Source organism: Schistocerca cancellata, chromosome 7 (assembly GCF_023864275.1).
Source record: "Schistocerca cancellata isolate TAMUIC-IGC-003103 chromosome 7, iqSchCanc2.1, whole genome shotgun sequence".
Classification (NCBI taxonomy): Eukaryota; Metazoa; Arthropoda; class Insecta; order Orthoptera; family Acrididae; genus Schistocerca; species Schistocerca cancellata.
In genome coordinates this window covers 300,757,093-300,781,875 of record NC_064632.1, presented here as the reverse complement: position 1 = coordinate 300,781,875, position 24,783 = coordinate 300,757,093, and the positions used below count along the sequence as shown (strand labels likewise).

The window sequence follows — 24,783 nt, the reverse complement described above, 5'->3', positions numbered from 1 at the left end:
GAGGGTCATAGATAAAGCCTCTAATGAATGCCATGACAGAATATCATCCAAGGATCTCTCACAAAACCCAATGAAATTTTGGTCATATGTGCAGGTAGTATAGTATAGTGGTAGTATAGTTGTGTGTCCAGATACTCTTAGATAAGACAGGGGCTAAAACTGAGGGCACCTAAGCGCAAAAAGATAAATGCTGAACTCTGTTAATGTAAAAATCCATCAATGAGCCCTGGCAGACCCATCAGTACCCATCAACTGCCATGTCATCCTCTGCCATCAGCATTACTGGATGCCGTATGGAGGGGCATGGGGTCAGCACACCACTCTCCTGGCTGTTGACAGTTTTTGTGAGCTGAATCCGCTACTACTTCATCAAGGTGCTCCTCAACTGGCTTCTTGAGGCTGATTGCAACCTGTTTCAGTCCTCTACCAAGCAAAGATCTCTGGCAGTAATGGTAATTGAGCTCCATTCACAAATGAAAATCGATGGGTATTGCACCAATTTAATTCTTGCACCACTGCAAAGATGACTGATATAGATATTATGTCAGTGGGAATCTTAGAACACAACATTCAGCATTGATTCTGTAAAGATCAATCACATGGAACCAACTTGCACATTTCTCACGTGACAGCCTGAAAGTCACAGATAAAGGCAGAGAAGTAGGTGCAGTATTTCTTGATTTACAAGAAGCATTTGACTCAGTAACACATTTATGTGTATTACCAAAACTATGATTGTATGGCGTAACATGCAAAATTTGCGACTGGACTGAAGTTTTTTAGTAGGAGGATGTAGTATGTTATCCGGGATGGACATTCATCATCAGATGTAGAAGTAACATCCGCCTCCATAGAGCAGCAGTGTTACTACTTACTGCGCAAGGGGGTCCGGGTTCAATTCCCAGCAGGGGACTGGGTGTTGTGTGTTCTTCTTCATTAGTGACATCCAAGTCGCTGAAGTGGCGTCAACTAAAAAGACTTGCAATACGACAGCCTAACCCCGGAGGGGATATCCCGGCCAATAAATGCCATACGATCATTTCATTTCATTTCATTTCGTAGAAGTAACTTCAGGTTTGCCCCAGGGAAGTGTGTTGGGACCTTTGCTGATCATGTTGTATGCTAATGTCCTTGTAGATAATATCAATACTAACCTCAGACTTTTTGCAAATGATTCAGTTAGCTATGATGATGTACTGTCTCAAAATCTGCACAATTATTCAGTCAGATCTTGATAAGATTTCAAAGTGGTACAAAGATCTGCAGCTTTTTCTAAATGTTCAAAAATGTAAAATTGTGCACTTTGCAAAATGAGATAATATAGTAGCCTCTGACTACAGTATGAATGAGTCACAGCTCGAATTGGCCAACTCTCACATACTAGAACATTGCCCACATGTGTGCAACCCATGCCAAATACGGAGGGGTACTGAATGTATAGAGAAAAGGGTAGCATGAATTGTCACAGGTTTGTGTGACCCATGGTAGAGTATCACAGAGATACTGAAGAAACTGAAATGGAACACAGTTGAAGATACATGCAAATTATCCCGAGAAAGTCTACTTACAAAGTTTTAAGAACCAGCTTTAAATGAAAACTCTAGGAATGTACTACAACTCTCCTACACATCACTCCCATAGGGTTTGTGAGGACAAGATTAGATTAATTACAGTGTGCACAGAGATGTTTAAACAGCCATTCTTCCTGTGCTCCATAATTGAATGGATAAGGAAGAAGCCCTAGTGACTGGTACAGAGGGAAATATCCTCTGCCATACATTCACAGTGGTTTACAAAGTACATACATGGATGTAGCTGTAGATGTAGATGTTTCTATCGGGCCCCCAATTTCTTTGTAAATTCTGTGTCACAAAACCTACAAATCTATTCTCTCAGCTAAGTGCTAATGATCCTAGTGTCATTTTTACCAGTTGGTGTAGGATTTTCGTACTTGTGAATATCAGTACTAAAGATCTGGTAGCACATTATAATGTCACACAGATGCAGAAAAAATGTTTTTAGGAAGAGTTTATCCTGGCTGGGTTTTCAAAGTATCATTTACCACTAAGCACACTCTAGTATATAGTACACTGCCTGTAAGATATTAATGATAAGCAATTAGATTACAATATCTTCATTTCTTGGAGTGTGTGGCTGTCTGGAAACAAGAGCTAAGATCACTAACACTACATACCATTTTACCTCATACAGTCATAGAAAAGAATGAAGTGAGTGGTCATAAAATTCTTTCAATACTTACCATGTTAACTGAAACTTTCACTATGAAATATACGTTATTTTTTAAAAAATCAAATTAAATTTTATCTAAAATGAAATTTTCACTCTGCAGCAGAGTGTGTGCAGATGTGAAACTTCCTGGCAGATTAAAACTGTGTGCCAGACCGAGACTCGAACTCGGGATCTTTGCCTTTTGCGGGCGAGTGCTCTACAAAATGAGCTACCCAAGCATGACTCGTGATCCATCCTCACAGCTTTATTCCACCAGTACCTCATCTCCTACCTTCCAAATTTCACAAAAGCTCTCCTGCAAACCTTGCAGAACTAGCACTCCTAGAAGAAAGAATAAAGCAGAGACATGGCTTTGCAACAGCCTGGAGGATGTTTCCGGAATGAAATTTTCAAAAATGGTTCAAATGGCTCTGAGCACTATGGGACTTAACATCTGTGGTCATCAGTCCCCGAGAACTTAGAACTACTTAAACCTGACTAACCTAAGGACATCACACACATCCATGCCCGAGGCAGGATTCGAACCTGCGACCAGAGCGGTCACGCAGTTCCAGACTGAAGCGCCTAGAACCACACGGCCACACCGGTTGGCAATGAAATTGCCACTCTGCAGTGGAGTGTGCGCTACATGAAACTCAACATTTCAATCTACTTTATTTCTGTACAGTATTTTCACTGTTCTTGAAGTGAATGATAGAGTCTCAGTTTCCAAATGTCTTTTGCTCATTTGCATTTGTTACTATGTTATACGAGGCTCACTCCAGATTGTTATTTAAAAAATTATTTTTCTTGTTATATCTCAGATAGGTGTTGGTACCTGTACCCTCATCCAGTAACTAAAATTAATACCGAACACAAAAACAATGATTCTTACTTTTACAAAATACAGCAATTACCTCAGCATCTGTAGTTGGAATTGCCTCTATTTGTTCCAAGATGCGGCACAACTGAGTTATGTTCTGACCAATTTGTCCCAATTCTTTGTTGAGTGAATCTAGTGATGAGAAGGAATCAATAACCCATGCAGCAAGGCGGCCAGAGGCTAAACCTCCTAAGATGTTCGGTGGGGGAGAACAAGGCTTCACTCCTCTCGGAAGAGAACCTTCACGGCTTGGTGTCAGGTCTGGTGGTGTCATTGGAAGTTCTGAAGAATAAATTAAATGCTACATAAATATTGGCAAGCTTAGAATAATGTAACTTACTTGATAATTCAACAGATCAGAAAAATTTCCGTTGCATATAGCATACACAAGGCTGATTTCTCAAATAGCAGATAATTATAATAATAAATTTTTTAAAATTGTGTAAAAAATACACTGAGGCAGGGAGTGACAACAGCTGTGGTTATGACAGTAATTGCATAAGCTTGGACACATGACAGAATACCCCCCCCCCCCCCCCAATTTCCCCAAACACACACACACACACACACACACACACACACACACACACACACAGGGGAGAGGGGGAGAGAATTTAATTAATTCCATAAAACATGTGGAGTATTGTGTGGCAGCCTAATAGCTTATGATTAGGAGCATTTACAAATCATAACTGTGTGACCAAGCATTTGGCACTGAAAACACGTCAAGCGATTTGAGATAAAAGATCTTATTACTTTCAACATAAAAAATAATCATACAGGGTTACTCAGCAGGCAATAGAGAATGCATCTTGTGGACTGCTGGAGGGGGGGGGGGAGGAGGAGATTAAAGCAAGCGTGGAGGAGGGAACAGACTTGTGTGGAAGGCGAGATTGTAGCTAAAATGAAAAATAAATAAAGACAGTCAGGACATGAGGCCAGGAAAATGTATGGTAAATGAGCAAAAGTAGACATCTATTGTATTCTAAGGGATAAGAAAAGATGAAGGCTGGTGTGGTCTGGTATGGGTTCACACAGACAGAAAGGCTCCCAGGCAGATAATTACTAATAAACACTTTATTAGCCACAATATAAACATAGGCACTTCCTGTTGACCACAAAGGCTGCAGTTAAATAGGTCACAGAAAGACACAACATGAATTCTGCATACAATAGGAGTTGGTAGCTGTCTCATAACATTGATGATCAGTGACCAGTCTTAAGCAGGGTTTGCTGCCAACACTCTCGCTACAAGTCTGACGGAGTACATTTCTATGTCCCAACAGGCCACAGTTTCAATGCTGTCCAAAATTCATTACCACGAAAAAAAAAAAGTCTAAGAAACATCAATGGGTACTACGTTCTGTCTGTGGAGGCCAAGGTCACAAAGCTTTGCTCGCAGAATACTCCTGCCTGGTTGTAAATGTCTCTAAAGTCAGTGTCCAGAAAGTGAGTCAGCTTCAACTGAGTCCTGGTTCAGTGCTGGAGTTGCTGGCTGTACGGACAGTTTGGAGAGATGTTGTTTGGTCGGCTCAGTGAACTGAGATGCTTTTGTAGCAGCTGGGCAGTGCCATAAATACCTGCCCAGCAGAAAGATTTCCACATATCACCTGGAAGGCATGTGACTGCCGGGGGAAAAGTAGTGGTTGCAATTGCAGCACTGCTGATGGTGATAGTCATGCTGCGGGTGGCAAGGCTGGCACCTCTCGTACCAACTCCAGTGCTGCCCATTTCTGTGTCGGCTGTAAGAGGATCCTTTGAAAACAAATTGGCCTGTTGATATGGTCTGAAACACTTCAATGTATTCAGTGTGCATTCCAACCATAATTTGGATTGCTGGTGCATGTGCTGGGACATGTAACTGTAGTGGCAGTAAATAACTGGAATATCGCAACCCTCCCCCAAGGAAAGAGATGGCAAAGCCTTTTGGGTGAAGCATGACAACTCATCCTCCTTCGCCCTTCCGGAGAATGATGGTGTCACAATCACAATGCATGGAGAAGGCATCCAGTGCTGCTGGGGTCATTGTCCGGAGGCCACATCCATGGGCCCCAATTCATGGATGTGAGAATGATGTACCCTTCCAGGAGGTAGTGCGGGTGGCATGTGTGTACCTGAAAGGCCTGGGCACAAGTAGAAGCAGTCATCTGGAGATAAAAAACAAAAAAAGAAAGGTCACGCAGAAAGACCAATTGTCACTGACAACAGAGACGCGGCCTGGAGTGAACCCATTTTTTGTGCGTCAATTTCTAAGTGACAGGGACCGAGGAAGTCAAGATGATGGTCCTCGTCGGTAGTCCTAATGTGGAATGGTAACCACTCTGAATGAAGTCCATGGGGCCCCTTGTAGCAATACACTCGAGGATACCCGGAGAGACGATCAAACTGGAGAGTTGCAGGCAGTGGACCATTTGACAACCTGCTGCATTTTGCAATTTCGGTTAGAGAAATAAAGTGAAACACAATGTTTATGAGGGAGTCTGTCTGGAAAGTGTCTGATTTTCTGAAATGGTGTCACAGGAACACTGAAGTGGATCAGGTCAGTAGTATGAGAGCACCCTGAAACAAAATTATTTGGTTGTGTTGTGCCCAGCAGGAAGATAGTAGTATGAGAGTATCTTGTAGTGGAGTTCTGTAAGTATGTTTTGTCCAGAGAGCTTATATCGGCCCTGCAACAACGGAAGCACATTGAGCTCCAAAGTTGTGATGAAAGAGTAAGGACTAGCAGAGTCCAGGACCAGTGTGGTAGACGTGATGGAAGTGTACAGTGGATATTTTCACCCAGGCCTGGACAAGAACAAAGGACTGGAAATGAGTCCTGAAGCATCAGTGCACCAAGGATTTGGCAAGTAGGAAGGACTGACAAGGAGTCCTGACACATCGGAAAAGATGCCTCTCATTGCGGAGTCAGTGCATTAACAAAAAATTTGTCAGGAGGACCAGAAGAGGCATTTAATGTGACCTTAGGCAAGACTGTCATCAACTGTCAAAGTAGGCCAGGAACTTAGTCACCTGAAACAGCCAAGAAGAAAGCCTGTTGATGGCTATCACCTAAGCGTGCATGTGTGATAAAATGCAGTTACAAATATGGAATGGAGCTGACCCAAGGTTCTGCTGCCTTGTCCCAAATGGGAAGTGGTGATGGTGCTGTCTGGAGCCCACTGACGCTGGAGATGAGCAGGGGAAGGCAGTTGGGTACCTCCAGTAAACGTGGTGACACCAGCCAAATTAGCCAGTTTTTGTTCTTGCATTTGCTGCCTGCATTGCAATAAAGACAGAACATGCGGTGTTATGTCTGTATTGACTGTAATCATACTGTAAGGAGAATTGAACTTCCATCTACCATGGGAGCTATGAGAAAGTTCACTGTAAAAGAAGAGAAAAACTCATGATCAGGGACTGGTGGAATGACAACTCTAAACCTTTGATCCTTGTTGCTATTGACTGTGAATACTTTGATATTCATCCCCATTATCTGATGAGGCCTGCTATGGGATTACACGGAAGGAATTGACACCTAGGTAGACAATTATAATGAAGACTTTATTATTTATTTATTTATTTATTTAACCTGATCTGGTTATGGCCATCAGGTCCTCTATTACATTGGACCAATGGTTGCAGTTAAATCAATAACACAAAGAGACAGCGAGACTTCTGTGTGCAACAGGAACTAGCAGCTGTCTTATGGCTCTGATGATCAGTGACCAGTGTTAATTGCAATTTGTCATAAACATTCTTATTGTATGGCAGAATAAATTTCCAAGTCCTGACAGATCACAGTTTTGATGGTTGTTCAAAATGCTCAATCACAAAAAAGTCTAAGACTGTTTGATACTTGGTCCTGGTATTGGAGTCCATGGAGGCCAAGATTTCAGAGTGTTGGTTGTGGGGGACTGCTGGCTGTTCATGGAGGACTCAGAAAGCTTTGGTGTCCAGGAGATACATCAGCTCCAACAGGGTCCTGGTTTGGCACTGGAACTGCTGGCTGTTTGAACTCTTCTGAGAGATGATCCTTGGTCGGCTCAGCAAACTGAGCAGCTTTCTTAACATCTAGGTCCTAAATGCTTGCCCAGCAAAAGAACATCAGCACTTCTCTCAGAGGACATGAGACTCATGGAGGGAAAGTACTACCCAGAATTGCAGCACTGCTTATGGGGATATCTGTGAGGCTGGTGGCGAGACAGGTGCCTGATGTGAGTCCAGTCATGTTTCTGTGGCAGCTGCAGGAGGTTTCTTTTACAACAAATACACTTGGTGATACTATCCAGAGTATTTTCTTACAAGCTGTGCATGCACTGGGCACCATTTGGACTGTGGGTGCTTGTGCTGGCTCTGGCAGGCAATGCTTATGGTAATGACGGTCGTGGGTGTACGCCCGATAGCTGCAGTGGCATGCAAACAGCTGGGATATAGCAAAGACGATGACCAAATGGAAGGTGGGTAGATGGCATCAGAAAATGTACAGGAGTTTCACTAAAGTGTATAGCTCAAAGAATAATGCACAAGAAAGCCTAAAGAAGACCTATGTCTAAACATGAATGTCAAATGGCTAATGATAATGATGAATTTTCAGTATAATCTAGGAAATTCAGAAAACCATAACAATGTAAATACAGGTATTCTCTCTCTTGTTCACTAATCACGTGTCATTATATTTCATACTTCAGAGAACCTTTGTCTACTATTCTTTCTTGTGGCCAGTAGTACTGTTAAGCATTTATTTTCTGTTCATTTCACTCAAAATTCTAAATAGCGAGGGTATTTAACAGTGACCAACACCTCAGATTTTAGGAAAATGAGGTAATACTTCTAAAAGCTAGGTAGTGTGTCCGTTTTACATTTGCTTGTGTCTCTTTGCACTACACATTCTGCCTCCTAAAGATAAGTACTAGCAAGTGACTCTGTTTCACAGTTTATGGTTTACTTAAATGATTTCAGTATAAAAATGCAATCATGGTGCAAGCATTTAGCAGATTGTTCACACTGGATGTTCCAGAAAAATATTTTATTATAACTAAACTTATCAAAACTCAAACAGTCTCTAACTACACATTTTATCAAGCAAAAATTATTACATGTTATTTTCAGTGTTCTATCTGCCACAGCACCCAACCAACTGACTCTTCTCTTAAGTATTTATTAAAGGAGCAAACTGAACAAACACACACACACACACACACACACACACACACACACACACACACACACACACACACAAAGTAATAGGAGAACTAGCTATCACAAAACATATTTATTAATATTTCCAGTACATGTGTGTATATAAAATGGGGACATCCTCGACCACGTTATATTACAGTACAAAATAATTTCAAAATGGTGTAGCAGAAGGATTTGGTCTCCAATTCAAATAGATGATTATAAGTGTTATTATATTAATGACAGTTGATTCCATTCAGCAAGAAAGGGAATGGGAGGTAGAAATAGGAAATCTTGTATTACATGAACTTACCTATAGGTTTTCCACCTCTGAATAGTGAGGCCTTGAACAAATGACTGCTGAGGGGCGTCTGCTGAACTAACAGATCAGACAAGCAAAAATATAAGTTATGAGAAAAAAAATAATTTAAATTAACAATTAAGGAGCTAACTGTAAGCAAACCACTGTTTATCTCCATATCATTTATCTACATCCCAAATGACAAGTAGAAACACTAAGTCATCAGTTAAAGAACCATATGGATTTTAGAACCAAAATGAAGCATAGAGGCAAAAAAGTATCCATACAGATATAAAATACAGATGATTCTAGAGAGGCATAGATTTCTCAGCAATTATTTTAACTTTTCACTGTAACAGTGAGTAACATTCATTAGCCATGTGGTCATTTAATAGTTAACCTTTACAATCTTTCATCAGATAAACTCTTGCTCTGAGGGAAGGAGGGAGGGAAGGAACAGTGGTGAGGGCAATAGAGCACAAGTTCTGAACGGGGCAATAACCATAAGGAAATAACTTGAGTCCCTTTCTAAGGAACAAACCTAGTATTCAGTTTAATCAACTTAACACTGCATGACCCCACTTGGCCAATGTGCTTTAGATGGTTAGTAAAAGCAGTAATCAAAGAGTACTATGGGAAATTTTATAACTGTTTTATATTTGTGTTTCAGGCTTCATATTTCATACTGAATCCATTGGGAGTTTTAAACGAAAAATGAGCAGCTTGTCCATACAATAAATTTAATAAGTGAAGAGAATATATGAACAATGCACTGAATTGAATACAATGGATTACGTAATAACACAATAATCACTTTCACTCACAAAGTTCAGCAATGCACAAAGTTAGGCCTATGACCTTTGAATAACATTATTTAATTTTTTAGCTCTCAAGGGAAAGAATGCAACATGTTATGGTCTCTAGCTGAAGATGTTTATGACTTTATGAGTACAAATTACAACTGTGACTCAGTGTTTCTCTTACGCTTGCCCTGTTACCTGCACATGGCGTTACAGAAAGATCACTGGCAGGAATTTCAGCTGACTGTCTTTGTAGCTACATCTCTACAGCACTAAAATATGCCAAACAGCTTCAAAGATATGTTTTTAGTTAATTCCAAAATACGCAGTGATCCTAGCAAAAATTTTAAAAAATGTTACCAATTAGCAATAATTACAGCAAAATGAAATATCTAAAACTTTACTAAAATACATGTGCAATACCTTATTACAAGCCTAGCAAAAATCTTCAAATGCAGTTAAGGTAGTTCATAATAAGCAAATTACAGTGTACATTAAAAAATGACGAAGATTAGGGAACAGCCACTCATTTGACAGACAGACATGTAAAGAAAATCCTACATATTAAAAATGACTTAACACAGTTCATAATGCGTCTCATTCTCATTGAAATATCAAACAACATTATCAAGAGATAATCTTCATAAAAAGGATGCCATTATAGTTATTATTGATATCGGATGTACGATCCCTAACTCACCAGTGTTTCTTACTTTTATTTTGACCTCATTGTGGTTCCATAACCATGAAGTTGAGACACAGCTGTAATTTCCTGACATGTTGCCAATGGTTAAATGTACACAATAGATGCAACATATAAGGTGCCCAAACCTTTAGAGTCAAAATTAGACAGATACTAGAGGATACTAAACTGAACACCTTAAGTTATTGCTGCGTGCTGTGGTCTTCAGTTCAACGATTGCTTTGAAGCAGCTCTTCACATTATTCTATCCAGTGCAAGCTGCTTCATATCTGTGTAACTACTGCTACAGCACTCACCTAAGCCTACTTGCTACAATCAAGCACTGGTCTCCCCCTACAATTCCCCCTATCCCTCACACACTTCCTTATGTTTGTAAAACTGATGAGTCCTTGATGATCCAGGATGTGCCACACCAACCAACCCCTTCTTTTGCTCAAGTTGTGCCACGATTTGTTTTCTCTCCATGTTGGTTCAGTACCTTCACATTAGTTATTCACTCTACCGATCAAATATTCAGTATTCCTCTGAAGCACCGCATTTCAAAAGCTCCTATTCTGTTTTTCCCTGAACTAATTGTTGTACATGTTTCACTTCCATAAAAGGTTACATCCAAACAAATATCTTCAGCAAAAACTTCCTAATACTTAAATTTATATTTAGTCTTAATAAATTTTCATTACTCAGAAGCCTATTTCTTGTCACCACCAACTTGCATTTCCTGTCTTCCTTACTTTGGCCGTCATCAATTACTCTGCCTCACAAATAGTATAATTCGTGTACTACTTTTTCTGCCTCATTGCCTCACTTAATTTCATCTAACTGCAGTCCATTACCCTTGTTTTGCATTTGTTGATATTCGTCCTCTAACCACTTTCGAGACACTATCCATTCTATCCAACTGGTCTTCCAAGCCCTTTGCCAAATTCTTATGCCATCCACTAACCTCAAAGCTTTTTTCTTCTTCCTAAACTTAAATTCTATTTCCAAATTTTTCTTGGTTTCCTTTACAGCTTTTTCAAGGTATAGATTAAGTAATATTCCCTTCTCAGTTACTGTTTCCCTTTCATGTTCTTTGACTCAAAGCTGCAGTCTGGTTTTGTGTAAGTTATAGATAACCTGCTGTTTCCTGTATTTTACCACTGCTACCTTCAGAATTTCACAGATTATTCCAGTCAATGCTGTCAAAAATTCTCTCTAATTTTCAGTTGTATCTTCTAAAATAGGTGTTAGGGTCAGTATTGCCTCATGTCTTCCTACATTTCTTCAGAGTCCTGACTGATTGTCCCCAAAATCAACTTTTGAGATGGAGAATTAATAGTCAGAAATGAATATTTAGGTGTTCACTGACAAACAACTTACATCTTACAGCAACAGCTTAAACTCCTAGCAACTGTTCAAAGTGAAGAGACAGTCGCAATGCATGCATCACAATGGTGCATAATTTTCTGGCTGGACTCTCAAATATTCCAGTTGTCTGTTATACAATGAACCAGATGGCTGTGGCCCTACCAGCCAGTTCCTCTTCAGTTTCTAATGGGGCCTAAACACCAATAACTTGATGTATCCCCACAGGAAAAAAAAATCCAGAGGATTAAGACCTACTGGGACACGACCACCTCTCCAATAAAACAATAATGATATCTCTTGTACAATAAGCTCAAGGGTATTTAAAGTCATGAGAAATAGTATGCTCTTGTTTGCAGGCGAGCACATGTGTGTGCACGCGCGTGCACACACACACACACACACACACACACACACACACACACACAAAACAATTGTTGGCAAAAAAAATGTCCTATTAGTTGATCTATATCTACATCATACTCTGCAAGCCACCTAATGGTATGTAGTGGGGGGGGGGGGGCACTTTTCGTACCAGTAATTGAGCCCACAACCCTGTTCCACTCACAAATAGAGCTTTGGAAGAATGACTGTTGGTAAGCCTCTGTATTGGCTCTAATTTCTCAAATTTTCTTCTCGTGGTCATTGCGCAAGTCGTATGTGGGTGGAAATAATATGTTGTCCAACTCTTCCTGGCAGGTACTGTCTCAAAATTACAGTAGTAAATCTCTCCATGATGCACAATGCCTCTCTTCTGACGTCTGCCAATGGAGTTTGCTGAGCATCTCCATAGTGCTCTTGCACTGGCTAAACGATCCCGTGACAAAACGCGCTGCTCTTTGTTGGATCTTCTCTCTCTCTTCTGTCAATCCTACCTGTTAGGGATCCCAGACAGATGAACAATACTCAAGAATCAGTCAAACAAGTGCCTCATACGCCACTTCCTTGATCTTCTACACTTACAACCCATAAGTTGCTAGAGACTCATTGCTGGTAATTTAAGACAAGTTAGGTGTATTTATTTTCATCCCTACTGCCTATGTGACAGTTGAAAACACCATTACAATTGAAAGAGACATCACCCTTGAACAACACACAATGTAAAAAGCTTGCACAGCAGCGGTGTGCTAGGTAATCTGTCTGAAATCTAGGAATAAAATCATTTGGCCCCATTGATGAACACTTTGATTATTGAAGAGGTATGGTCATTGTTGCCCAGTACTTCTCACATTGTACTCTGTGGAGTGTGCATTTTATGCGCATGTTGCCAGTTGCTTATTGATGAATCTTCTTCCACACAATCCAAAACAATACTTTTCTGTAAACTCAGACAGCTCTTTGTGGTCTGAACTTTCCTGGAATTAGGATGATGCCTACTGTGAAGCTTTGCAAGTTTCTATAATGAGCAGGCTCCATCTTCAGCAACCAGTCATGAATTACAAAGAGTGGTAAACTTCACCATGAATACACCATGGGTAACTAGGTGTGGTCTTCCAAGGTAGCACCACCAAAGTTGGTCCAGTTGTTTGTTATTAAATATATGACTTTACAAATGGGTGCCTATGCCTAACATGCATTGAACATTTGAGGCCTCGTATAGCCTGGAAAACTGGTTCTGTGACTAACTTTTCATCTTCTAATCATCAAATCACTCCCAGAGACTAAACACATGTGACCGTGCGACAGTTAACTTGTGACATCATCCAATCATTTTCACAGATTGTGGAGTCGCACTGTCACGTGTTAAGAAGCTTGTACTGCAGAAGAGTTGGCAATCAACCCAACAAGAATGATGTGCTTGAACATTTAAATAATGCAAAGTACCTATGCTCAACACTTGCCACAGAAGTAGTAGATAAAATTCCTTGCAAATAAAGTTAAATGTACAAAGGAATTACTAAAAGATGAAGCAACACCTGGTTTAAATAACACAAAAGCAACTGTCATCTGGGCAGCACTGATGAAGATGAATTAGCGGCAGCAGATCAAGTGATGGGCGGAGGAGGGGTTTGCACTACAGTTTTATCAAGGTCCAATCACTATTATACTAAGGTGTGCAGAGGGCCACGGAAATTCAAAAATCACAATAGCAGCTTTAACATAAAATGAGGAGGATTGAAATTAGACAATTTGTGGCCACAATGCTAAATAAAGTAAACAGCACCATTTATTCTACAGTACAGCCTTCTAACGCACACAGAGACAACTCCACTATGTGCGCCACCTGCCAGATGATGTCACAAACTGACTGTTGGAAAGTTATGTACAAACATTACATGCTGCTGAGCTTGACTGAGTTAAAAAGTCAAACTAATTAAGTCTTTATAGCCTCTGATGGTGTCTCCAGCATTAAGAGACAAAGTATCAAGCACAGAATCATGCAGTAAACCATGGCCTAAAATTAATATGTTTCAGATCCTCTGCCATCCATTTAATTTTGACCCTGTATGTTTGGAATGTTAGCCTAAATTAGATTAAATGTGGCCAGTGTGTATTTTCCAACTAAATAAAGAATCAATTGTCAAAAAAGTTTAAAAAACAACAATTTGCAGGGTAAGTCCATTAAAATTGCAATAATAAAAAGCAAAAAGAGAAAATAAAAAATACAAGTGAAATAAAAACAAAAATAGAAACAGAAATCAAGACACAAATAGCAGCAGGTCATGAGTACAAGAAAATAACCAGTCACATCTCATCAAAAGCAGCTTCACCCCCTCAGCTGGAAGTATATCTCCAGTACAATTGACAATAATGCAGGAGACACAAACAGGAAAAAAACATTAAAAAAGAAAAAAAATTCAACAAATCTAATCCTATGAGTTACAGTGGAAGTAATTTTTGCAGGATGCAGTATGTATCTCTCAGGTACAAGACACCAGACACATTATGCAGACCTACTCTGATTCAGTTATGAATCTTTCTATAGACTGCAACACATTTAACATTGACCACTGTATTATTTCACTTTATTTTCTAGAGGAGTCACACTTATACAAGTCAGCTGTCAAATTAGTGGACATGTCTGTCTAACTTCACTTTTGTCCATAAGATAAAGGATCTTAAAGGTCAACGAAAAAACATTGCACCTAATCTATGTGTTGCCTCACCTGTTTGCACGAACAAGTGACATACATGGTGCGAAAGAACATGACCATTTATAGTCTGCATAACACCCTTTGTGGCCAAAAATCTTGTACAAAGAGGTTCTGATTGCATGATGAGTGTACAAAGAGCACAGCATTTGAGTATTTTAAACTGTTTATTCAATCTCTCATGAATCTGTCACGTGTCACAATTGAAGATGACAGACATGAAGCAGACATTTTAGAATCCACATTTAAAACTGAATAATGCACCCGGCCCTAATGAAACTGCACTTCAAATTTATATCAAATACACTGCAGAATTACCTACTTTTCTAACTCATGGCTAATGAGAATCACCTATGCAGTAATTAATACCTTGTGATTGGAAAAGAGTGGAAATCACTCATTTACAAAAAGGGCAATAGATCAGATGCACAGAATGACAGACAAGTATTGCTGACATCCGTCTCTTGCACTATCCTGCAGCATATTCTAAGTTCTAACAGTACGATGTTCATGGAGGAAAAAAAAGATTCTTTCAAATACTCAGCACGATTCCACAAAAAACATTCATGTGGTACACAATCTGCTTTATTCATTCATGAAATCTTTCAAACAACAGAAGCAGTTTAGCTGATGATGATGCGTACAACAAAATACCGTCATTGGACAATTATGTGCAATTGCAGATGGATTTTGACAAAATTTCCATTTGGTGTAATGAATGACAGGCTCTTTAAATGGGGATAAATGTAATGTCTATACCAAAGATTATCTCCTGAAGACACCAATTTGTATAACTTGTTATGGGTAATACTTAGAAGTTATATGAAACATGACTATCACATAAAATCAGTATTAAGGAAGATAATGGAAGACAAATTTTTGGGAAGGCTTTGCAATGCATACAAGATATAAATAAATGGATGAAGAGAAGAAAACAAAATTGGAAGTATCATGTGAAAGTATGGATCCCACAAGAGTAGTTAAAATTTGTAAAAATGGACGACTGCAATGGAAATGACTGCTAGGATGGCCACCTAAGAGATGGGACAACAGCATGTCCAGTATACCAACAGAATGAGGCTGACAAATGAGGGAAAACAGTCAGCAGAAAAACAAGAGAAGAAGAAAACTGTGCTATTATTCTGCTCACACCGATGTATATCTCACACAGGGATCATGAGTCTAAAATGAGAGATTAGGGTGCTTACAGACAGTCATTTTTCCCCTCATTACACAAATGTAATATTAAAGAAAAGCTATAACATCAGTATGAAGTACCCTCCACGATACATTGAACGGAACCTAGTGGAGGACGTACATAGATGTGAAGATTTATGGTAGTACAGCAAACACACATGACTGACATTACGAATTGCCAGATAACTAGTAGATTAGATGCCAGAATGGAATGTTCACCACACCATCATTTCGCAGCACTGCATAAGATTCCATTGACAAAAATACTACAGCATACTGGGAATGGTTATAATCCAAAGCCAGCATTCTTACTTTACTTTAAGTGCCCAAGGATGTCCAATCAGTGTGGCCACTGCTCTGGCTCAAGATCAAATGACAGTCTCTGGGTCATAAATCTTCCATCATAATGTGTTAACTTCTTTTTAAGACAATGCTCTGTGCACTCATCTGCCAGGTGCAGGCCACTCACAGAAATGCAGCACACAGACCGCCAAATGTTAAGAACATGTACACCACTGTGTGCTTTTTAGAGGTAGTAGTAATAGCTGCAATATAAAGGTAGGAGGCCTACAGGTATATGAACCATTTTCAATGTCCATTAGGACCTGGATTCCACTTGGCAGATGATAATGTCTGACAGCAAAGTTTGATGGATGAATATCTGCCACAAGATGATGTCACAAGTCTATAGAGTTTTAGCTTGCTCCCACACCTAAATCCAACAGAACATGCATGATCAGAAGACTGCAGAACTAGCACCATCATCACGAATCATTACTGATCTCCAGAACCAAGAAAGTAAAGAAGAAAAATAAGGGTTTAACATGTTGTTGATGATGAGATCATTAAAACTGAGCACAAGCTCGAACTGAAGGATGGGGAGTGAAATTGGTCATTTACTTTTCAAAGAAACCATCCAAGCATTTGTCTTAAGCAATTTAGGAAAACCACAGGAAACCTAAATTTTATACTATCTGATCCATAGTATGGAGATACATTGCACATCCTGACTTGCCTCGCAACAGTGTCTGACCATATATTGATGATCTGTACACACGTGTCAGAAAATCAACAAACATGGAAAAAGTGCCACCTGTACATAGCTTTCTTGTACACCTTTTGTCTTCCCAATGCATTATGTATCACAATATTGCTGGACGCTTTCCAGTGTCTTATGGTATTTCTGTGATCTCTTAACTTATGGACATCAGTTTACATTGATTAAATTCAATTAAATATTGTGATGACTGATCTAGTGTATGTGCAAAACTGCATGCATCACTGTAAATGCAGAAACCAGCAGCTATATAATATTTTCATTAAATTAGAATTTCTAATCAAGCCAAACGTATTTAAAGGAATAAAGTGAGTCTTCTCCAAACTTTTGCCAGTATTTTCCTGTCATGATTTCACTTACTTGTACAGTTAGCTGATGGACTGTTATCATCCTGAGCATTTATTACAGGTAGCTCTCTTGTTCCAAATGTCAGAATATGTTGTCTGTACAATCTGTGCTGCTTTAGCTGCTCAACCCATTTCACAAAGCTGTCTTGGGTTTTTGCCTAAAAGGCAAGAAGAGATTAAATAACATAAATCACAACAGATATGGTTAATGTATCAAGAATAGATTGAAACACACACACACACACACACACACACACACACACACACACACACACACACACACACACAAATCTCTTTATCCCTCCATCTCCCACCCATAGGCACACACACACAAAATCTCTTTATCCCTCCATCTCCCACCCATAGGCATGCCAACTTGCAGTCACCACGGCAGTGAGAGGGGGGGGGGGGGGGGCAGACAACAGGGAGGGAGGGCCATACCAAAGGGAGGGGGCGCCAGACAACAGGGAGGGGGCGCCAGGCAACAGGGAGGGGGCGCCAGGCAACAGGGAGGGGGCGCCAGGCAACAGGGAGGGGGCGCCAGGCAACAGGGAGGGGGCGCCAGGCAACAGGGAGGGGGCGCCAGGCAACAGGGAGGGGGCGCCAGGCAACAGGGAGGGGGCGCCAGGCAACAGGGAGGGGGCGCCAGGCAACAGGGAGGGGGGGCAGGCAACAGGGAGGGGGGGCAGGCAACAGGGAGGGGGGGCAGGCAACAGGGAGGGGGGGCAGGCAACAGGGAGGGGGAGCAGGCAACAGGGAGGGGGAGCAGGCAACAGGGAGGGGGGCAATTGGGAGTGTGGAGGGCGACTGGCAGGGTGGGGCGGTTAGGTTGGAGGGGCGGTTAGGTTGGAGGGACGGTTAGGAGGGAGGGACGGTTAGGAGGGAAGAGGTGAGAGAGGGTGGGAGGGTGCCAGTCGCGTGAGAAGGGGTTGGGAGGGGCGAAGGGAGTTGGAGGGCAAAAGTTAGGTGGGATGAGGGTGGGAGGGGGCAGTCGGGTGGGAGGGGGCAGTTGGGTGGGTAGGAGGGTCAAGCAGGATTGAGCCTGTTAGGAGGGAGAAGGACAGTCAGAAGGTAGCGGGGATGGTCGGGTGGCAGCGAGGGAAGGCGGTCGCAGGGCAGCGGGGGAGGCGGCCGCGAGGCAGCGGGGGGGGGGCCGGCGCGAGGCAGCGGGGGGGGGGGGGGGCCGCCGCGAGGCAGCGGGGGGGGGGGCCGCCGCGAGACAGCGGGGGGGGGGGCCGCCGCGAGGCAGCGGGGGGGGGGCCGCCGCGAGGCAGCGGGGGGGGGGGCCGCCGCGAGGCAGCGGGGGGGGGGCCGCCGCGAGGCAGCGGGGGGGGGGGCCGCCGCGAGGCAGCGGGGGGGCCGCCGCGAGGCAGCGGGGGGGGGGCCGCCGCGAGGCAGCGGGGGGGGGGCCGCCGCGAGGCAGCGGGGGGAGGCCGCCGCGAGGCAGCGGGGGGAGGCCGCCGCGAGGCAGCGGGGGGAGGCCGCCGCGAGGCAGCGGGGGGAGGCCGCCGCGAGGCAGCGGGGGGAGGCTGCCGCGAGGCAGCGGGGGGAGGCCGCCGCGAGGCAGCGGGGGGAGGCGGTCGCGAGGCAGTGAGGGGAGGCAGTTGCGAGGCAGCGAGGGGAGGCGGTCGTGTGGCAGCGAGGGGAGGTGGTCGCGTGGCAGCGAGGGGAGGCGGTTGCGAGGCAGCGTTAGGAGGCGGTCGCGAGGCAGCGAGGGGAGGCGGTCACGAGGCAGCGAGGGGAGGCGGTCACGAGTGGGAGGGATTGAGGGAGGGGAGGGTACAAATGGGGAGTCGAGAGGGACAAAGTGGCAGGGATTCATGAGGGTGTGGATGTGGATAGGAGAGTATGGTGGGAGTGGGAAGGGAGAGCAAGGAGAAAGAGCAGAGGGGGAGTCAGGAGGGAGGGTGGAGAGGTAGTAGGAAGGAGAGAAGGGAAACCAGAGGTAGGAGGGAGGGTGGAGAGGTAGTAGGAGGGAGGGAAGGGAAACCAGAGGTAGGGGTCAGGAGGGTCGGAGGGTTGGATGGAGGCATGGTGGGATACATGGACAGACAGAGGGAGGGAGGGAGGGAGGGAGGGAGGGAGGGAGGGAGGGACAGAAGCAGGGATTTGAGTAGCAGGAGCATGGGAAGGAGACGAGAGGGAGGGTGGGAGGGGGTGGAAAGGAGAGTGAGGGGGCAAAAGGGAGGTAGGTGGGAATATTGTAGAAATGGCTAGAAGGAGGTAGGAAGGTGGGGGAGATGGCAGAGATAGCTGGAAGGAGGGGCATGTGTGAGGGGCAGAGGAGTCCAAGGGAGAAGATGGAAGAGGGAGGAAGAATGCGAAATGAGGAAAAATGAAGTGGTTTAGGTGGGTGCTTTAGAAAGTGAAAAGGAAGTGAAAGCAAACACTCAAGACTGTGAAATAGTAAAGCTCTGTTTTCATATATTGTGTTCCATAAGATCCGTCACTAAGAAGTGCCTCCTGGGATGTGGAAGGAAACAAGCTACACATCAATCGGAAGAAGCAGTCTAGCAGTTTACGATTGTGAATTGTGGGAAAAACAATTTACAACTCTCGTTAATTGTGCAACATAGTGCAGCATCACTTTATTGAAAACTCACCTTCAAGTGGTAAATGAATTCCTCAGCATCAATATCAAGGCGTCGCCTCTTTTCTTTTGTTGATATAACAGACAACCCAATATCAACAGATCCATGAATCTTTCCTCTTGCAATATCGCCAGGACTTTTTGCATATATTAGGATTCCTTTGTCCACTACAAAGTACCTCTGTAAAATCCAAAAAATATGTTTATTTTACACTTCACTGTCCATAGCAGCAGCCACCATCAAGAGAAACTGGAACTAAAACATTAACTTGGCAGAACATATAAAACACAGAACATAAAAATATCCATATCAGCATCAGTGGGCAATAATAATTCGTTTCATTTCACTGGCGTACAAACAACCTGCTAATAGCTAGACACACAATATATTAAATAATTTATAGAGATAATTAATGACAACTCAAACATGAGAACATATTGATACTAACAACATGCATCTAGTTAAGGTTTAAGATATTCCTGAGAAAATGCTGTACACATGTTTGGTAATAACTCAGCGAATAATATAAAGATGCAGAGCAAAGTACTAAAACTTATCCTCACCATGTAGGAAACATGTGTCACGTACAATTTATCACCACCACAAAAGGAAACTATATTGTTCATATTGTCAAGGTGTTATTAGACATAGCTTTTTTAGTGTTAGACTGTTTCTTGACCTTGAACAGTGTCCTTACAACTTTCGGCAAATTATCCACCCAGTGGCAATGAGCAAACAGCTTGCTATAAATGTATTCTTGTGTTTCTCTGGAAAAGTGTTCAAGGTCGAACATAAAAGAAATCCAAATACTGCTACAAATTTTGTGTACTTGTCAAATACATGCATTTTCAGCTTTTCACAGTGTGATAAATTAATCCGTTAAATTTTGGACATACAGGTACACTAATCCCAACTCTTCAAGTGATATTTTGGCCACCTATCTTCTGGCCAGCCACAAATCTTATTGCCATCCTCTGAGTGAATCAATATAGTTTCGGCTACACCAAAGATGACCACAATTTATGCAGGTAAAATATCAGTGGAAGAGTTGGAATTCACATGACTGCTTGCCAGAAATTTAATAAACTTCCAAATATGTTCTGATACATGTGATTCTTTCAAAACAGGGCCCATCCGATTCAATATATGTCTGCTTTCAATCTTTTTATAGCTCGAAGCATTGTTTTGCTTGTCATTTTTCATGTGGCTGCACATAAGCATCACTGTCCTAGCATTCTGGTGGAGTGCAGAAATATGTGAATTGTTCATGCCCTTCCATTTCATAGCAACTTGAATGAAATCTGTCACAGTGTAAGCACACACGCATTTCAAGGATAAGAAAGAATCATGCACCAATACACCATGATAAATAATTACTTGTCTCTGTATTAGGACAACGACATAATTGACTGCTAGTTGTTTACAATAGAGCTACCACAATAACAACCAAATGGACTATGAGTTTCATCATTCCTTAAATTCTTTTCACCACTGTCGTATCACTCAGCTGCTACAGTTGCCATTTACTACAGTCAGCTATGGACAATGCTCTCAACCACTAGCCTAACTGTTATGATTCAGAACTTTTGTGTTCTATGTTTCTCTGTACGGCAGGTTTATTTTATTCAGCTGAAAGTATGAAGGTAGCAGTGAATATTGACACAAAGTAATAAGGGTTGGGATCCTGCTTAAAAGATTCAATACCATACATTAGTTGGGAAGTCATCATGTGTCCAGCATGAAGCCACACAGCCTTGTCACCACAGCCGTACTGCAAACTCATGTAACAGTCTCCTTCCATGCTCAACTGTCAGTCACTTTGTTACTTTGATACAGGTATAGCATTTGTGTTGTCTCACTTATTGTGTGTTGAGGCTATATATTTGAAACAAAATATCTGTGAATACCATTTATATGCCAAAACTGTACATCATTATTATACACAACATAAAATGTCAGTTTATTCAAATAGTTAATAAATTATTTGAGTAAAAACTGAATTTTAACTCAAGGGTAAAATCTATAAGACTCATGGAAGTTAGTCACATATGCACTATCCATAGACACTGGAGCCCATCTCCGAACAATCTCAAATTTCTCTACAGTATGTATGTCATTTATGAGTTGTCACAAATTTAAGAGGAATCTTTTGTAGCTCTTTGATTTCTAAAAGAATCATCACATGAAAACACAAAAGCAATTCCATAATAATTTTAACTAAATGATGTCAGTAATATAAGTTAGTGGTACTGCCTGTATGGTCAAGCGGTTCCCATAGCAGGGGACTGATGTGAACACTTCAGTTCTGATTCACTGTTACCACTTCAGTTTTTCTGAGATGGGACAGTCTAAAATGACCCAGCCTAATTAGAAGAAATGAAAAGTTGTCTGAATAAACAATCATCAACACTGACAAGTAAGCTGCCAAAGTGGTGTTACACTGGAATGACTGTACTAGATTAGGAGACACAGGACATTTATGTATTTACTACACATCTTAGAAATTGAGTTGGACAGCACCCTCCTTTAGTTTTATTGGATGCTCGAACATTCTAATGACCTTCATATAATGCTGTCAGAGAAGTAGCTAGACCATTTGGATAGATGGTACGGAATCTGAGACACATCCTGCTTGGTCCAGTGTCCTCCCCCTTGTGCATCTTCTCAACTACATAATCCATTATCCCTATAGTGGGCAGATTTGCACCATCCGGCAGTCAAAAAGGGTGCTTTAGTATGTTTATCATTAAAACAATTCCAAACAAATTTAAATTTACAACTGCCATCTGCTTAGGTGGCCTAATGTTTGGTAAGTTATCAGATAATTCAATTCACTAACTGGCATGGGATTTTATGAGAGTTGGGTACGTCAAAATTTTCTTTTGAATTCATAAAATGCTCTCAAGTTTTGCTGCCAGTTGGCTATTGTAGTTCAACAGTGCTAACGCTTCTTTTGTGTCTGCAACATAGCCCTGTCAGGTTTCTTAGTAACTTACTAATATTGCTCTAAAAGAACAGAAGATCTTCAAAGCTTTTAGCCGTTATGGATGAGGAACACTGTGAATGATGAATAAAAGTTTCTTGAAATTACAGCAAACAGTTGCCTTTTGCTTTGTTCTTCAATTTTTTTTAATTAACCCATTACTGGTTTCAAACCACCATGTGATCCATCATCAGATGATAGATAACCTGACAATGAATCACTAGGCAGTTCGAAACTGGTAAAAAAACTTTTAAGAACAAAACAATAGGTGACAGGTTGCAGTAATTTCAAGAAATCTTTCGAAGATCTTTTATTTATTTATTTATTTATTTATTTATTTATTACACCCATTCAATTTTTATGACATTTTTTCCAATGCATGTCTTTCAACAGATTTGAGCAGTATATCACCCACAAAGTCAGCCTTACAGTTTACTGAGTGCTCTTTGCTATCCAAAGTACATAATTATCAGGCAAATTCTTTATTAACCTGCTAAACAAAAATGTTTTCATGTCTTTTTGCAATTCCTCTCAGTGACAATCACTGATGCTACAAAAGCTTTATGTTCACTTAGCCTTGTGTCAAGAAGTTTGAAACGTTTATTTTGTATCTTGAGGTGAGATTTATTTTTCTAGACTTCGCATTGTTTCACATACCAATAAGCATATTGGCTCTACTGGTGTATCACCTTTCTTTACACCAAATATTTCACATAAAAATGAAAAATGTGCTACACCTCATACATCAGTCCTAAGTATGAATTTATGAAGTCAATTAGAAGAAAATTTGTCCTCGGAGTACAGTATCACGTTACAAATATTCTCTGATATTGTAACATCACCTAAATTTCTACAGAAATCCAAGCACCAACAGTAAGTGTTAAGAATCAACATATTAAGCACTTCATTATGTCCCACATGGACAATTGCAGTGTGCACAGAGGTATTTAAGCAGTCCTCGTTTCCATGGATGAATAAACTCTAACCAGTGGCACAATGCCAAATATCCTCTGCCATGGAATCTGCAAACTAGTGCAGAGTATGTACACAGACATAGATTACCCCCACTAAATATAAAAAATGGCTGCCTTTAACTAATCTAAGGCGCTTAATGGAATAGAAATTACACATGTGGCATGCTATGTTGATGTTCAAGTGTGCAAAAAGATTAAGTTAAATCTTCCTGATACAAGGATGTGAAGAAAACAATAAATTTTAAATGCAGTGTCTGAAATTCCCTTATGATCATTATTGCACTATTTAGTGTACGTGGGTGCGGGATTATTCAAAGTCCATTTAAACATCAAGAGGTTTTGACAAATTTCTTAGATAGTGAAGCAGAACTTTTTGTTCATAAACAAACAAAGACTAACAAAGAAGGGAAACACGTATGCCATGCATTACTATGATATGACAAGAACTGTCATAACACTATCCTTTCATAATTACTTCTTGTCTGAACACTGAGGTCATTCATAAATTCTGTTTAACACTCAGACAAGTTACTAGGAAGTTACCTCTCCCACTAATCTACAGTGAGCCATAAAAGTACCCTCTAATCTCACTGACTTACATCCGTTTTAGAATTCTAGAAAGCATTTTGAGCTCAAATATAAAAATAGTATCTTCAACAAAATTACATCCCCCATGCCAAGTAGCACGGATTCCAAAAACATTGATTACGCAAAACTCAATTCATGCTTTTCTCACATGACATCAGGGAAGCCACGGATCACAGAAATCACATAGATGCAGTATTTCTTACCCTCTGAAAAGAATTTGACTCAATACCAACAACATTTACTAACGAAAGTATTGTTGTCTGAGGAATCAAACAAAATTTGTAACTGGGTTGAGGACTTCTTGGTTGGCAGGATTCAGTGTGTTATCCTATATGGAGAGTCATCAACAGAACTAGAAACAATTTCAGGTGTGCCCAGGAATTGTGTTGGCTGCCTTGGTGTTCACATTCTTTATTAACAACCTGATTGACAATGTTAACAGCAACCTCAGACTTTTTGCAAATGATGCTGTTATGGATAATGAATGAGCCTGAAAAAAATCTGCAGAAATATTATGTCAAATTCTGATACAGT

The 24,783-nt window shown here is 41.2% G+C and overlaps 1 protein-coding gene across 1 annotated transcript in view; it reads right to left on the bottom strand.

The window, feature by feature from the left end:
- LOC126092630 (oxysterol-binding protein-related protein 6-like) overlaps window positions 1-24,783 on the bottom strand; it is a 262,237-nt gene that overhangs the window by 162,691 nt on the left and 74,763 nt on the right. The window contains exons 4-7 of the mRNA XM_049908352.1: window positions 19,717-19,884; window positions 17,127-17,271; window positions 8,586-8,651; window positions 3,147-3,394 (exon numbers count right to left, since the gene is read on the bottom strand). Coding sequence (XP_049764309.1) covers window positions 3,147-3,394; window positions 8,586-8,651; window positions 17,127-17,271; window positions 19,717-19,884 — 627 coding nt within the window. The remainder of the gene's footprint in view (window positions 1-3,146; window positions 3,395-8,585; window positions 8,652-17,126; window positions 17,272-19,716; window positions 19,885-24,783) is intronic.